Genomic DNA, 13,433 nt, shown 5'->3' on the forward strand with positions numbered 1-13,433 from the left:
AGATAATGGCTTTATATTCCTGATACACTAATGCATTACACGCATAACTTGTTTTTTGATTAAAAACACGCACACGCGCGCACGCAAGTTACAGCAAACCACAAAAAAGAAAAGAACAAAACAAAACTACATGTTAGTCCTAAAAACACAATTTTATTTGGTTGTTGTGAAGCATTAATACTAATGTCATTAAAAACACTTGAGTTCGGTGATCTGGGTTAGTTCATTCACGTCCCTGAAAATGTCAAATGTCAAGTTTTTCTTTCTGTTTAACATCCGTTTTACATCATATCAAGTATACAGCATTTGATTATTGCACAGAACTCCATGGAAGTTTTACATGTATACATACAAGTAAAGCAAATTAAAGTACCCCGACCTCTAGCATGAGAAGGAGTAAAGCTCACAGAACTTTAATCTCCTAATCACAAAGTATTAACGGATTAGGTTTTGATCTCAAAGAATTTCCGGATCAAATTACAGCTGCGTCGATCTCGTTTTTAATCACAAATGAACGTTTTGTTCTTAGAGCAGCAATTATTTTATAAACATACGCTATTATGTTTGTTCATTAACACCTTCTTCTCTATTCCCTGAGTAACTAAAACACTGGTTAAAAAGACATTTCCAGCACTTCTACAGCATAATGTTGTTTTTTTTAAGGCTAGAAGTGTTTCATCAATTAACAAACTTATTACTTATTTGTTTAACTGCTTTTCGTCAGCACCCAGACTTTCTTATTGTCTGCCGTAATGGCTTGAATAAGATGTACAATATACATGAAACATTTAAAATGCAAAATTAATGCAATTATACACTTAATTATGGTTACAGGACAGGGCCGATATCAGTGAGTGTACACACGCCCCGTTAGTATCAGAGTTCTAACAGCTTATTGGATGGAAAAAACAAGATTAAACAAGACATACTTCACATTTTCCCGAATTTAAATAATATTAATGTCCCTGTAAACCAAGTGCTCCTTATTAATATTCCTAAATATATTTTCTAGTCCCTGTCATGAATTTAGTGAGGCAAAATGAGGTTACATGTTGAGTTAATTATGTAAATATACTATAGAGGCTGAACCTCATCTTCATTCACTCACAACACTCTTGTTTACCTGGAATACATTCAAACATAAAGAAGGAATTGGCCTTCTATCAATACTAATATTGACTGGGAGTTTAAATAGGGTATAAGTACAGTGCGTGCTAGCTAATGATACACAAATGTGATGCTAAATCTTCAATTGGGACGTTGCATTTCATTGTTTACAGGGTCTGAAGTTGGGCAAAAGTGTAGGCGTATGGCTGCAGCGTTCCCTTTGGATCTCATGCTGGTGTAGATTACTGTTGTATAATCAAGCCCTAGATTGGGTATCAGTAATAAGTGGCAGAGAGAGCACGGGTAATGTCACCTTATCCCTGTTCTGTCCGGCCAGACACGACATGTGTGGTCTTTTGTCTCAGGTAGTGCTATAACACGTGATCCTACTCATGTGTCAATCGTCGAGGCCTTGAAGTCAGTGTTAAGTGGTTTAAAAAAGAAGCCTGTCAACACAGAGACCCCCCCAAGAATGAAATACTTGAAGCCGTTGCTCTTCATCATTAAAATCTCTACATTTTTACAGCGCCTGTGACACAAAACTTCACAGCTAAGATCGCTCAAAAATGTCAGACACCTTGAGATATTTAAATGTAAAGTAAATCACATTCATATTCAAGGGGATGGTGTGTGAAATGAGCTGGCTGCATTAAATTTAGATCACTCCGGTGGACACTTTGGTTACGATCTTCTGAATCTTGATCAGACTCAAAAAACAGAACTTAATGCATCAACAATACTGCACATCTCCATTACTGATCGTGATAATCTCGGCCAGTGAGCTTGTTCGTCTGCATTCAAAAGGGAGTGAAGTTCTAATACTGAATACACACTCTTATATCAGGCTAGCATTAAAGGAACGGTTTGACATTTTAGGAAGTACGCTTGTTGGCTTTCTTGCACAGAGTGAGGTGAGAAGACTGATACCACTCTCGCCTCTTTATGGTTAATGTGCTGCAATTTAGCTTAGCTTAGCATAAAGACTGGAAGCAAGAGGGAACAGCCTATCTTTTCAGCAACATACTCTAACGTCTGATTTGTTTAATTCGTACAAAATGCAAGGTTTAAAAGTGATAATTCACCATCTTATGGTGGGTTATACACTGTTTCTTGGCCAGGTGCAGTGACTACCAGTCTGACACATAAACCCCATAAGACTTTGTCATTTTTTTGTACTAAACAGACCAAACAAATGAGATATAACATGTTGATTATAGATTTCATTACCTTTGTGCAGAGCTAGGCTAGCTGTTTACCCCCATTTCCAGTCTTTATGCTAAGCTAGGCTAAACTAGTTGTTGGCTCCAGCTACATAATTATTAAACAGACACTATATAAAATTATATATATATTTAAAATTCTTATATAACTCCACAAGAAAGCAAATCAGCATATTTCCAAAAACAGTCCCTACAGAAAGTTGCAATGCTGCTTGTTTCAATCACTGTGAATCCTGCACGACCTTTCAGTTTTGTCCGCACACCACATCATCATGATGATTCGTCAAATTTGCAGAAAAAATTCAAGGGTTGGACGAACATTTTTACAGTCGTGCAGTATTTGTAGGGCTTGGCAATTGCAAAATAATGACTTCCTGGAGGGACTGCAAAAACTATTCCTTTAAAAAAAGGTGATTCAAATAGATGCACATTATTCATATGTGGGTAAAATCATGCATATCCTGCAGCTCAACAGGACAGGGGTTGGTGCATGTTTGCTATGTTTGCCCCTTTCTTTTCAGTCTCTCTTTCACACACACACACAGACATACACATACACACATTCTGATCTCATCTCTCCTCCATTATCTTCTTCAGGCAGTCCACTATGTCCTCGCCGCTGACCCAAGGAACTATGTTTGCCTTGAACATGGCTGCCTGAGACTGCAGCAGCCTGTGCATGGGGAAGTCCCTCCTGGGGAAGGCTGTGTCCCGGGGCCCCAGAGCCAAAGAGGGACAGATATCATTGGCCCCATCTCCGATATAGAATACCCTTTGGAAGGGAGCACCTCCACGCTCCTTTTGTCGGCCGGCGAGATACTCCCTAAGGATCACCTGCTTGCACATGTTGTCAGGACAACAGGAGCACGAGTGGGAGTGGAAAGGGAGCAGCACAAGCCGGCCAGACGCATCAAAACTAGCCGGGTTTGTGAAAATCTTCCGGAAAAGGTGACGCACCCCAGCGCGCTCCAGCCACGTCTCGATGAAGTACATGTTGGCGTCGGAGACCACCGCCAGCTCGAAGTCATGCTGGTGGCTCTGCAGATACTGGAAGAGGTTCAGGAGGCCTGGTGTGGGTGGGATCTTCTCCACCGCTGATTGGATTGATTCCTTGGACACACCCTGATCCGCCATATAAACCAAGACCTTCTGCATGTGCTCATTGTAGTGCCCCTCCCTGTAGCTGTTTTTCAGCCAGTCAGGAAGCGTTTGGCCCGGCAGAGCTCGCACCACAGCGTCATCACTACTCTCATTGATGATGGTCTCATCAAAGTCGAACAACACCAAAAAGCGCTGTTGCTGTGGCGCAGCGTGGGTTTGGTTTGATGGAGCTGTCATCTTTAGTGTGTGGAGGAAATGGCGAGTGGTCCCTCTGCAAGAAAAGAAGACAGGAGGAATGAAAAATGGTCAGCTTTCTTTTCCTTTTCAAGGACAATAGACTCTGAAGGGCACTCGAGTGTTTTATTGCAGCCTTCTCTGAAAATAACATGCCAATGGCAGGATGCCAGTTTGACATCACATTGTGTCCAGGGTTCAATTAAACTGTTTCACCAAACCACACAGGGCTGAGGAAACATCAAAATGTTTAAATACTTCTAATTAGGCCATTAGCTGTGGGGAAACATGTTTTTACAAGAGGAAAGGGGGGTGCAGTTCAAATTAAACAACATGTAAACAGGATGTTTATCATACTGTTGAAAGCAGTTTAGAAGTAACATATGTTCACTTTCAGGAAATATCTAACTTTTGTTTAAATGATTGCTGTAACCTCTGACATGCAATGCGCAGTCAGGCACTTCCTTATCTCATCATAGTTCTCCTCACAGACATTCCTTCATTCCTTTAGGAACGAGGGAAAAAACTTGCTCAGACATTTATTTATACATGGAAGATCTTGAACCGGAGCCAATTCCGTATTTACATAGCTGATGTATTTCTAGCACAAGGCTTTCACTGTTGCTGGCATGTGGTAACTTGAGTGAAGAGAGTTACAGCATACCTTTACCATAAGGGGAACAAATGCGTGGTAATGTCAAACAGCAGTGTGGAGACGTAGAAAAGTAAAGTTACTGAAGTACTGCAGAATTAGAATGACTACTTTTGATGTATTTACATTTGATGCCGTTTCATACTTAATACATTGATTTGACAGCTTTATCTGACATCAGTTTTCCCATCCAAACATTTTTTAAGCCATTAAAATTTGGGGCTGAACAAATTTGCAAGAAGAACTACAAAACGTAGATTGTATTAACATAGATCGACTAGTACATCACTTTGCCCTTTTGCTCAACGGTCTGGTACAACACTTGCATTACTGCTGACGCCGCACCAATTCGCCTGTGCACTTCATGTACCATTTTGCCCTCACTGGTGAACGAGACCCCAAGATACTTGAACTCCGCTTATGGAGTGCTTAAGGCAACAACTTATTCCCGATCCAGAGGGAGCAACCCACCGTTTTCAGGCAGGGAGCTATAGCCTCAGATTTGGAGGTGCTGATCCAAATCCAAACTTCTTTAACTGAGAAGAAGCCCCAGTGCGTGCTGAAAGTCACAGTCTGATGAAAAATCATTGCAAAAAGCAGTGACGCAATTCTGAGGTCGCCGAACCAGACACTCGCCAGTGTGCCTTTAGATCCTGTCTATAAATGTCACAAACAGAACTGATGATAACGTAAATGTGTTTGACTTAGTGCGGAAAATACAGACACAGCTAAGGACAGGATGCCTCATAACAACAACTCTGGTAGGTCCCCCCAAAGGACATTCCCCGAGGGACATTGTCGTAGGCCTTCTCCAAGTCCATAAAACACATGTAGACTGGATGAGCCGCCCCAACAGAATCGGCATTGCTCCTCTAGGATCTGAAGTTAGGTCGGAGCCTCCTCTTCAGCACCCTGGCATAAACTTTCTCTGGGAGGCTAAAGAATGTGATACCACTTTATAAAAGTGGACCACCACCCCCAATCTGCCACTCCACAGGCACTGTTCCCGACCTTCACGCGACACTGAAGAGGTGTGTCAGCCAAAGGAGCCCAACAATGTCCAGAGCCTTTAGCATTCTGGGCCAAATCTCATCCACGCCTGCTGCTTTGGCCACTAAATAGATTCTTGAATACCTCAGAGACCTCTGCCAGGGATATGGGCGAGGCTTTCCTCCAGTTGTCGAACTATGTGTTAATCGGAATCAGGAGTCCCTAAAAGTGCTCTTTCCACCGTTCGGCAACATCCTCAGTTTGGATCAAGAGCTCTCCTTCCCCACTGAACAGCACGTCCTTGAGGTCAACATATGTCCTTCTCCGTGGCCTTCTCGAACTCTGCTCAAAGGCTTGCTTGCTGCTGCTGTTGACAACAACAAGCAGGTTCTTAGATCGCACCCACAACAGGCTGAGAAGACCTTGTGATCATAACTCCTAGCAGCCGCTTCCACAATGGAGGCTTTGAACGTGGGTCACTTGGATTCCATGTCCCTAGACTCCCTCTGGAAGAATGAGACATTTTTCCTGAGGTGGGCAGACAAAGGCCTCCACCAGCCGTTCACAGTTAACCCTCACTGCACATCTGGGTATGCCAGGTCTGTCAAGCAGCCTCCCTGCCATCTGATCCAACTCACCACCAGGTGGTTATCATATCTGCTCCTCTCTCTATCTGAGTGTCTGAGACATACGGCCACAGATCTAATAATACAAACACAAAGTTGATCATCAATCTTTGGTGTTCTGGTACCAAAGCACTAATGATGTTGTGGACAACTCTGCAAGAGGAGAATCAAGCCCCTCAGCCTAATTGGCACATGACGATGTCCACAGTAAGCCTCAGAGACTTGAAACAAAGTTAGCTAGCTATGCTGAGGAGGCTAAGGTAAGGAAATGCAAATACAAACAGCATGAATGACTAACAGACCATCAAAAAAAATAAATAAACACAGCTGCCACCAAACTGAACATCTTAGCTTGGCCTAAATGAGCAGGTTTAATAAGAAATGAATAAATGGGACATGGAGACGTAAACCAACCAACTCCATTTCATTTTTTCTCCCACGTAACAAACACCAACAAATCTTGCCATATGGCATCTCTGAGGGACACACTACTCCGTTTTGCTCCGCAGTGGGGCGCATTTAAAACACAAGTGTAAGATAACACAGAGATCAGTAATCTATAACTGCTAAACATCACCAAAGCGATGCTTATCCCTGCGGGTAGTGGTCCATGTAGTTCTTTGGAGCTGTGCCTTGGTCAAGGCCCAGCGACAAGATGCCTACCAGTGAGCCTTTCGCCCACGTTTGACTCCAGGAAGGAGTCCTGGTTAAAAGATTCAAACCCTTTTTTGTCTCTTTCATCTGTGTGTGAGTACGTATGAGTCGTTATCGCTCCTGGTGGATTCTTCGGCTCTTGTATGTTTGGGTCAGGGCCCCCATAGATCAAACTTGTTCCAGCACGTCCCACAGTTTCTTGTTAGGATTGGGAATTTGGAGGCCCGTTTGACGCCTTGGGCTCTTTGTTGTGTTCCTCAAGCTGTTCCTGAGCAGCTTTTGTGCTGTGTCAGGGTACATTATCCTGCTGGGGGGGGATAATGTGCTCACTTCCATGAAGGAGTGCCATTGCCATGAGGAGCTGTAATTGGTCCACAATGGTGTTTGGATGGGTGGTTTGTGTCCAGTGGCATCAACATGAATGCCAGGACCCGAGGTTTCCCAGCAGAACATTGCATGATGCAAGATGATCAGTACTTTTAATGTTATTGCTGATCGGTGTGTATACACTACTGTTATTTTAATGTTTCTCTGCTTTTATTCTCTGACATATCTGAACTTTTATTTTGTGTTTTGTGAAAAATAATGCGACACATTTCATTTGACTGTTGCTGCACATACATGGACATGCATATATGCACGTAAATCCCAATATCCCAAACTACTTTTGAGTAGTGTATATATAGAGTCCATTTAGCTTCACTTTCTGTACTCACTGCTCTCCGCATGATCGATCTATAAAACAAATAAATCATACATTACACTACCTAAGAATGTGTTCTACATATAGGTAAGTTAACTCCACCTGACCAACATTTAAATGCTTTTTTACGCAACATTAATCAGCTTTAGTAATAATAATATTCTGCATGATGAGTACTCCAGCATATGCACGTTTACTGTTTTTTCCACATAGTGTCTCTACTTACAGAAGGAATGTGCACTAGATGCCCTCATAGGTTAAAGCTTGTGATTTAAGAAGGTCATGTGCCAGAACAGGAATGCACAACGTGTGTATGCAAACAGTCAAAATCCACATAGGCCCTTCAGTTTACACCTTAATCTCGAATATAACTGTGCCAAATGATTAAACTGACTAAACCACTTTAAAGCTGCAGTGTTTCTCTCTCATTTATATGACGAGCTTGGCTCTTACTTAACACATTTTATGCTCGCAGGGACGTTGGCCTGACGGGAAATGACGAAACGCATGCATACATACCATTTATAGGACAATGTCAGCTCATTGACAATGTAATACCATCAGAGCAGCTGGTGTGGTGCTCAGTAACCGTCCTGTAAGCTGCAGGGTGGCTGCAGCGGCGCATTGTGCCCAGTGCGCACACGCCTGATCTCCTTCAAGCAGCTACATCATTCAGAGCGCACATTTACACTGCAAGACATCTAATTTTAACCCGGGCGCGCTATTCCTGCACGAGAGGTTACCACTGAAAGTCATTAGCGCGGCTCTGCCGGGAGTCATTAGGGCTGACCCGGTATGTGTCCGAGCGCCACAGATCTGAATGTAAGACAACAGTAAGACTGTACACAGAGACAAGCGACAGGAAAAGACAATCTGTGCGGATTAAGACAGAAAATCAGGCCTACCGGCGGTGGGCATATACGCGGGGATGGTAGGCGAGGTTCCCGGCTCCGGCGACCGCATCCCAGTGACGCGGCAAGATTTTTAAAGGAGACTCCCCAGCACAGAGGGTATTCCCATTTAAAGCCACTGCGTCAAGTCAGCCAGCGTGCTCACGCAACTTCCGGCGTGACCTTTCAAATTAAAAGCGCCCAGAGGGTAACGTTCTGCTTATTGGCTTTTCAAATTTCTGCTAAAAAGCCTGTCAAAGATAAAATATTAAAGACTTTTAGAATAGCAGAAAATGTAAATACTCAATTAAAGTAGAAGTACTTGAACTTTGTACCCTACTTGAGTACTTAGTTACATTCCACCACTGTAAATTGCCCTCCAGGGCTTCCTTCCAGTGAAGAAAACACAAGTAAAGCACTCAAAACATCCTAAAATGTTTACTTTAAGTATTACATCTATTTGTATTACATAAGTTCAATGTAAAGGGTCACATTGAATGCAAAGTGTTTTCTATCATGTTGAGTCAGTATGTATCTTAATCTGAAGAAGACATTTTACACAAAAGAGAAAGATCTTCATATTTTTTAGGTCTAAACAAACTAAATAAACAAACTCTCTTTGTTTTCATGACTGAATAAACAAACTGACCTTAAAAGACAACACAGTTTACTACTGTTTTACTTTGTTTACATGTGGCGGACCCTGCCACCTTTCTAGCTTCAAACAGTGCTCTGGGGACCTTATTTTCCTCTGAGAACAGCTTGTTTATTCAGTTATGGAAATGATAAATATTTCAGAGTTTGTATTTTTTTACCTTATTAATATTGTAAATACTTAAATCCTAGGTTGAAATTACTTCTCCAAAACTACGTAGTGCCCTTTTTAACCCTAAATCATGTTTAGTATTACAGCATCCGTTTTTCACCTGGGATTTGTAAGAGTAGAGAACACTTTCTACCTTTCTTTTAAATGTTGTAATTTTAGTCTTAAGCCTGGTTTGTTAAATATACAATTCCACTGTCAACAGATGAAATATTTACATTCTATTTGGTCGAAATACATATTGTCTTGAGACTTCTGACACAAATAAGTATCAAAAAGCAGCCAGAGAGTCACTCAGACTTGGACTGGATGTACAGTGCTGAACATTGTCTAGTGAATTGTTGTTCAAAAAGTACAAATCGAGCTGATACTGCAGCAACATTATTAAGATAACAGATAACTGAGTTTCAAACAGCCTTTACGCTGTGGTCGAGACACAAGTGGTCACTTCGTCATGTACTGGTCGTCTAAAAATAAATGGAGGCATTTCTGTTGGCCTGAGTCAGCTGCAGCTATGAGTATAAGACTGTCAACCACTGCAGTCAGCTGAGGGTTAAACAGAGGACATCCTGCCCAAGACCATGTAAAGTATCTGCTGTACAAAGGGCTGAACGAACTCTGAGTGAGGTAAGAACAAGATAAACACTCATAGTGTCTGCTGATAGAAGAAGGGGATAAGAAGTATGATGTTATCAGAACATCTCAGTTTCTACGCCCTTTACAAGCTCCTCATCATTTTATGGCACATGAACTTTGGATATTTGCACATCATGTTTCACTTCAGTAAAATGATGTTCGTGACTCCTTTCAGTGTGGTATTTGAACCCTTTAATGCTTAGGAAAAACATAATTTCTGCTCTGCTGTATAACTAAAGGACATTATGTTGCTGGCTTTGGTAAAGAGCCAAGAATCCCATTAAATGGCAATCCGTAATGCTGCAGACTTCAAACACATGTGTTCATATCTTTTGTGATCATCTTTCCACATGAGATAAAGATTAGTTGCATGTGTGCCGCTTCTTTCCTGTACTACGTCAACGTGATCCACTCAAGAGTGAACTGCACATGAGCTAAATTTCAGATACAAATGACTCTCTTTCATTTGAATGAGTCACTGTCAAATAATTACGATTATAGATGAGAGCATGCATATCCATCTAGAAGACTTACCTGTACTTATAGTGTAGTTTGAGAAACTGTAAGCCGAAAGACATCAATTCAACTAAAAGTTTCTGACTGTTTTCAGAACAATGGAGCCAAACATGGGACATTTAATTTGTCATTTGGACTCTGAAGTTTTCAATTAAATTATTTACTGCAGAACTCACCGTGCTGAAAATTGTAAATGCAATTAAAGCTGCTTTTTGAAAGATTTAATAAGGTTTTTTATTGCACGCCCATGATTAGCACTGAGTAGTCCCTTGTATATCCATTAGGAAGCCTGTGTACCATCACTTAATGGTAATATCTATTTGATCAACAGACATAAAAAACCGTGGAAACAGTGTTTTTGTTGTAGAATACCAATAAAAACCCAGGAACACATGTAAAATGAGACTTAACCACATTTCAAGATTATCAAATAAATCCTGCAATTGTGTTTAAATTAGCTGGATGAGCATTCATATGAATATATTAGCCTGATAATTTAATGTTAGCTGAATTAGCTATGACACATTTGAAAAACAGTCATCAAAATCCCATGTCAGTCATCCATGTCCATGAGACGGTCATGGGAACTTCCTCACATGTTTTGTTTCTCTGACAGAACAGGAAGCTGAATCAGACATGCCTGAGAAGAAAGAAAAAGAAAGCAGACATGTTGACCCAGACAGGCTGGGTGTCTTCTGCACTGACAGTGGCAACACAGCCCAGACAACATCACTGTTAATTATTCCTTAAATCCTTTATCCAGTTTTGTTTCTTTCAAGGTCCACCCGACTCGTCAGATACTGAAACCTAAAGCGTCAATATCTGATGAGTTGGAAATAAGACTCAAAAATCTACTTTCTTGCAAAGTGGTGGTTTTGATAAAAGGTCAAAAGATAACGTCAATAACTGCTCTGTGATAATATAAACACTTGTGATTTGTAGTAACTGTAACTGTAAAAACACTGGCACTGTCCTTTAATCATTAGCTGTTGAGCAGCTGTCAGTGCCTGTACAAACATTAGCACATGAGGACCTCTGCTGGTCAGAATCTGACCTGGTCACAGCCATTAAGAGTAACTACAGTATTTTAAATGTACAGAAATATTCAATCCTCTCACTGATGGCCCTGTTTGTGTATGTAGGTCATATAGAGAGAAAAACAGTATTAAATTGTGACTGTTTCATAACCAGTTAAAAGTTCCTCGTAGTACATTCACAGTGAGGACAATTTTGAGGTACCTCTACTTTACTCGACTTATTTTTTACCTCTACTCAATTCGGAGGAAAACAGTGTATCTTTAACTGAGCTACACCTGTTTTAAAACAATAAAAGACTTACAATAATCAACAAATCCATTATAATGTCATTTTATAGGTTATGACATAACTTAATTGATCCCCATGGGAGGAATTCATAAGCATTATATGTCCATAACATTGTTAAAATTATGTCAACCTGCACCAGCAGCAACATTACATTGATTAACACATTGATGCATCAATAATTATAATCCAATAATATGAAATATAATAGAGCCTGACTCATATATTGGTTGGCCAAAATTTACAGCCAACATTGTCCTCTCACAGATATATCCATATCGGTGTATATGTTGTCCAATGTTGTCACGTGTTGTCGTTTTTTAGAGATTATAATTCCCAGTGGAGTTTCTCTGTCACAACTTTTTGCTAACCACATTTAAGGGATCTGATCATCAGTCGGGCTCTGATACATACTATTATGAAATTAGTCTTATTTTTGGTACTTTAAGTATATTTGATGCGTAAACTTTTGTATTTTTGCACTTTCAGTGCAGGACTTTAACTTGAAACAGTATTTCTACACTGTGGTATTGCTATTTTTGCTGAAGCTGACTACTACTTTACAAAGTACTTCTTACACAATCACAGTGATCAACTCATTGTCCTCTTTATACAATCACAGAATCAGTTACGTCATTCGCAAGCTGAGAGGAGCATGTATGATAACACTTTAATAAACAGGTTAGTGCCATGTGAACACGGAAGGCAGGTGTGTCCAATGTTTGTACAGAAATAAAAAAAAAAAAGGCAGCATTGTTCAGCAACATGAATACAGTAACACATGAAATCTTTCAGTAACAGCACACAGATTGGTCATAATCACATTTATAATATTGAAAATGAAACGCACCGGTTATGTTGAGCATGAATGAGCGATGTATGTGTTTGAATCAATTCTGGTTCTTATTATAATGGATAATAATGGATGTATTTTGACAGCTATAATGATTTAAAATTGGATTACTGATTATTTTCTTTGTACACGATTGATTCTGACTCCATTAAACAAATCTGACTCTGAAGACTCGTTCTAACTGAGCAGGATCAGATATAACAGATATAATTACGATGGTTTTCCTTTCAGCTTTTTGTGTATGGCTTATTTCATTATGATGACATTTTGTTCATAGGCAACACTGTGGATCACATCTGAATTCTTTATTTAAAGGCACAATCTTACAATGACCACTAGATGTCCCTCTTTGCACAAGTGAACACTGGATGACTTTATGCATGTTGTTGGCAAATTATCATGGGAAACATGCGACTTTTGCCACATTTTGGCACAAAAACAAAATGTAGTTTTGCCACTGTATGTCACCGCAGTGAGACGTGTTAAATGTGTCAAGTCTTTTGATATTACAGAGATATTTGCAGAGAGGGGTCTTGAATCTGTCTTTGTTTCTTTTATCTTCAACAATCTGCTCATTTGTCATGTTAAATACTCAACATGGCCATTAGTTAAACTGCTCTACCGTTTGGTTCAGTGGTTAAACTAACTCCAAGCAGACGAACATCAGGCTCACGAACATGTAGATGTAAATAATCCCAATGATCTCGTTCCTCACTACTCAAAGTCCACATCAGATCTTACTACAGACCAGGAGATGGAAACCTGGCCAAACTTAACAATACTTGTCCAAGTGGCCAAAAAGAAAAACAAAAGTCACAAATGTAAATAACATAAAGCATTATCTGTGAGACTTTGTTAGAGGTGCTTTTTAGAAATCAAAACAAAGTAAGCCGGAGAGTTTTGAGAGAGTTCAGCTGCAGAGAGGAGACAAAAAGCAGGAGTGAGAGGGTGGGGAGAGGAATGCGAGGAGGGAAAACTTGTTCTCTTGTGCTTCGGTAGCGTCGTCTGCGTCACAGCATTGAATTACACCCACAGCTGGACAAAACATTTGAATTACTTCACTATTTAAGATCAGACATTCCAAAAGAAACAGATATGCAAGCAG

General features: G+C 40.5%; 1 protein-coding gene across 2 annotated transcripts; it reads right to left on the reverse strand.

Moving 5' to 3' along the window:
* LOC311250812 (putative phosphatase phospho1) lies at positions 1 to 8,267 on the reverse strand. 2 transcript variants are annotated; one of them, XM_084342878.1, is made up of 2 exons: positions 8,193 to 8,267; positions 1 to 3,699 (listed from the first exon to the last, which is right to left on the reverse strand). In XM_084342878.1, exon 2 carries the CDS (start codon positions 3,663 to 3,665, stop codon positions 2,898 to 2,900), a length of 768 nt encoding a protein of 255 aa, XP_084199004.1. In that variant the 5' UTR covers positions 3,666 to 3,699; positions 8,193 to 8,267; the 3' UTR covers positions 1 to 2,897. The 2 variants fall into 2 exon arrangements, with proteins under 2 accessions (XP_084199004.1, XP_084199005.1); XM_084342879.1 differs by lacking the exon at positions 8,193 to 8,267 and adding an exon at positions 7,807 to 8,170.
* Positions 8,268 to 13,433: the final 5,166 nt, after the last annotated feature.

This window comes from Pagrus pagrus, assembly GCF_965226575.1.
Source record: "Pagrus pagrus genome assembly, chromosome: 21".
NCBI lineage: Eukaryota > Metazoa > Chordata > Actinopteri > Spariformes > Sparidae > Pagrus > Pagrus pagrus.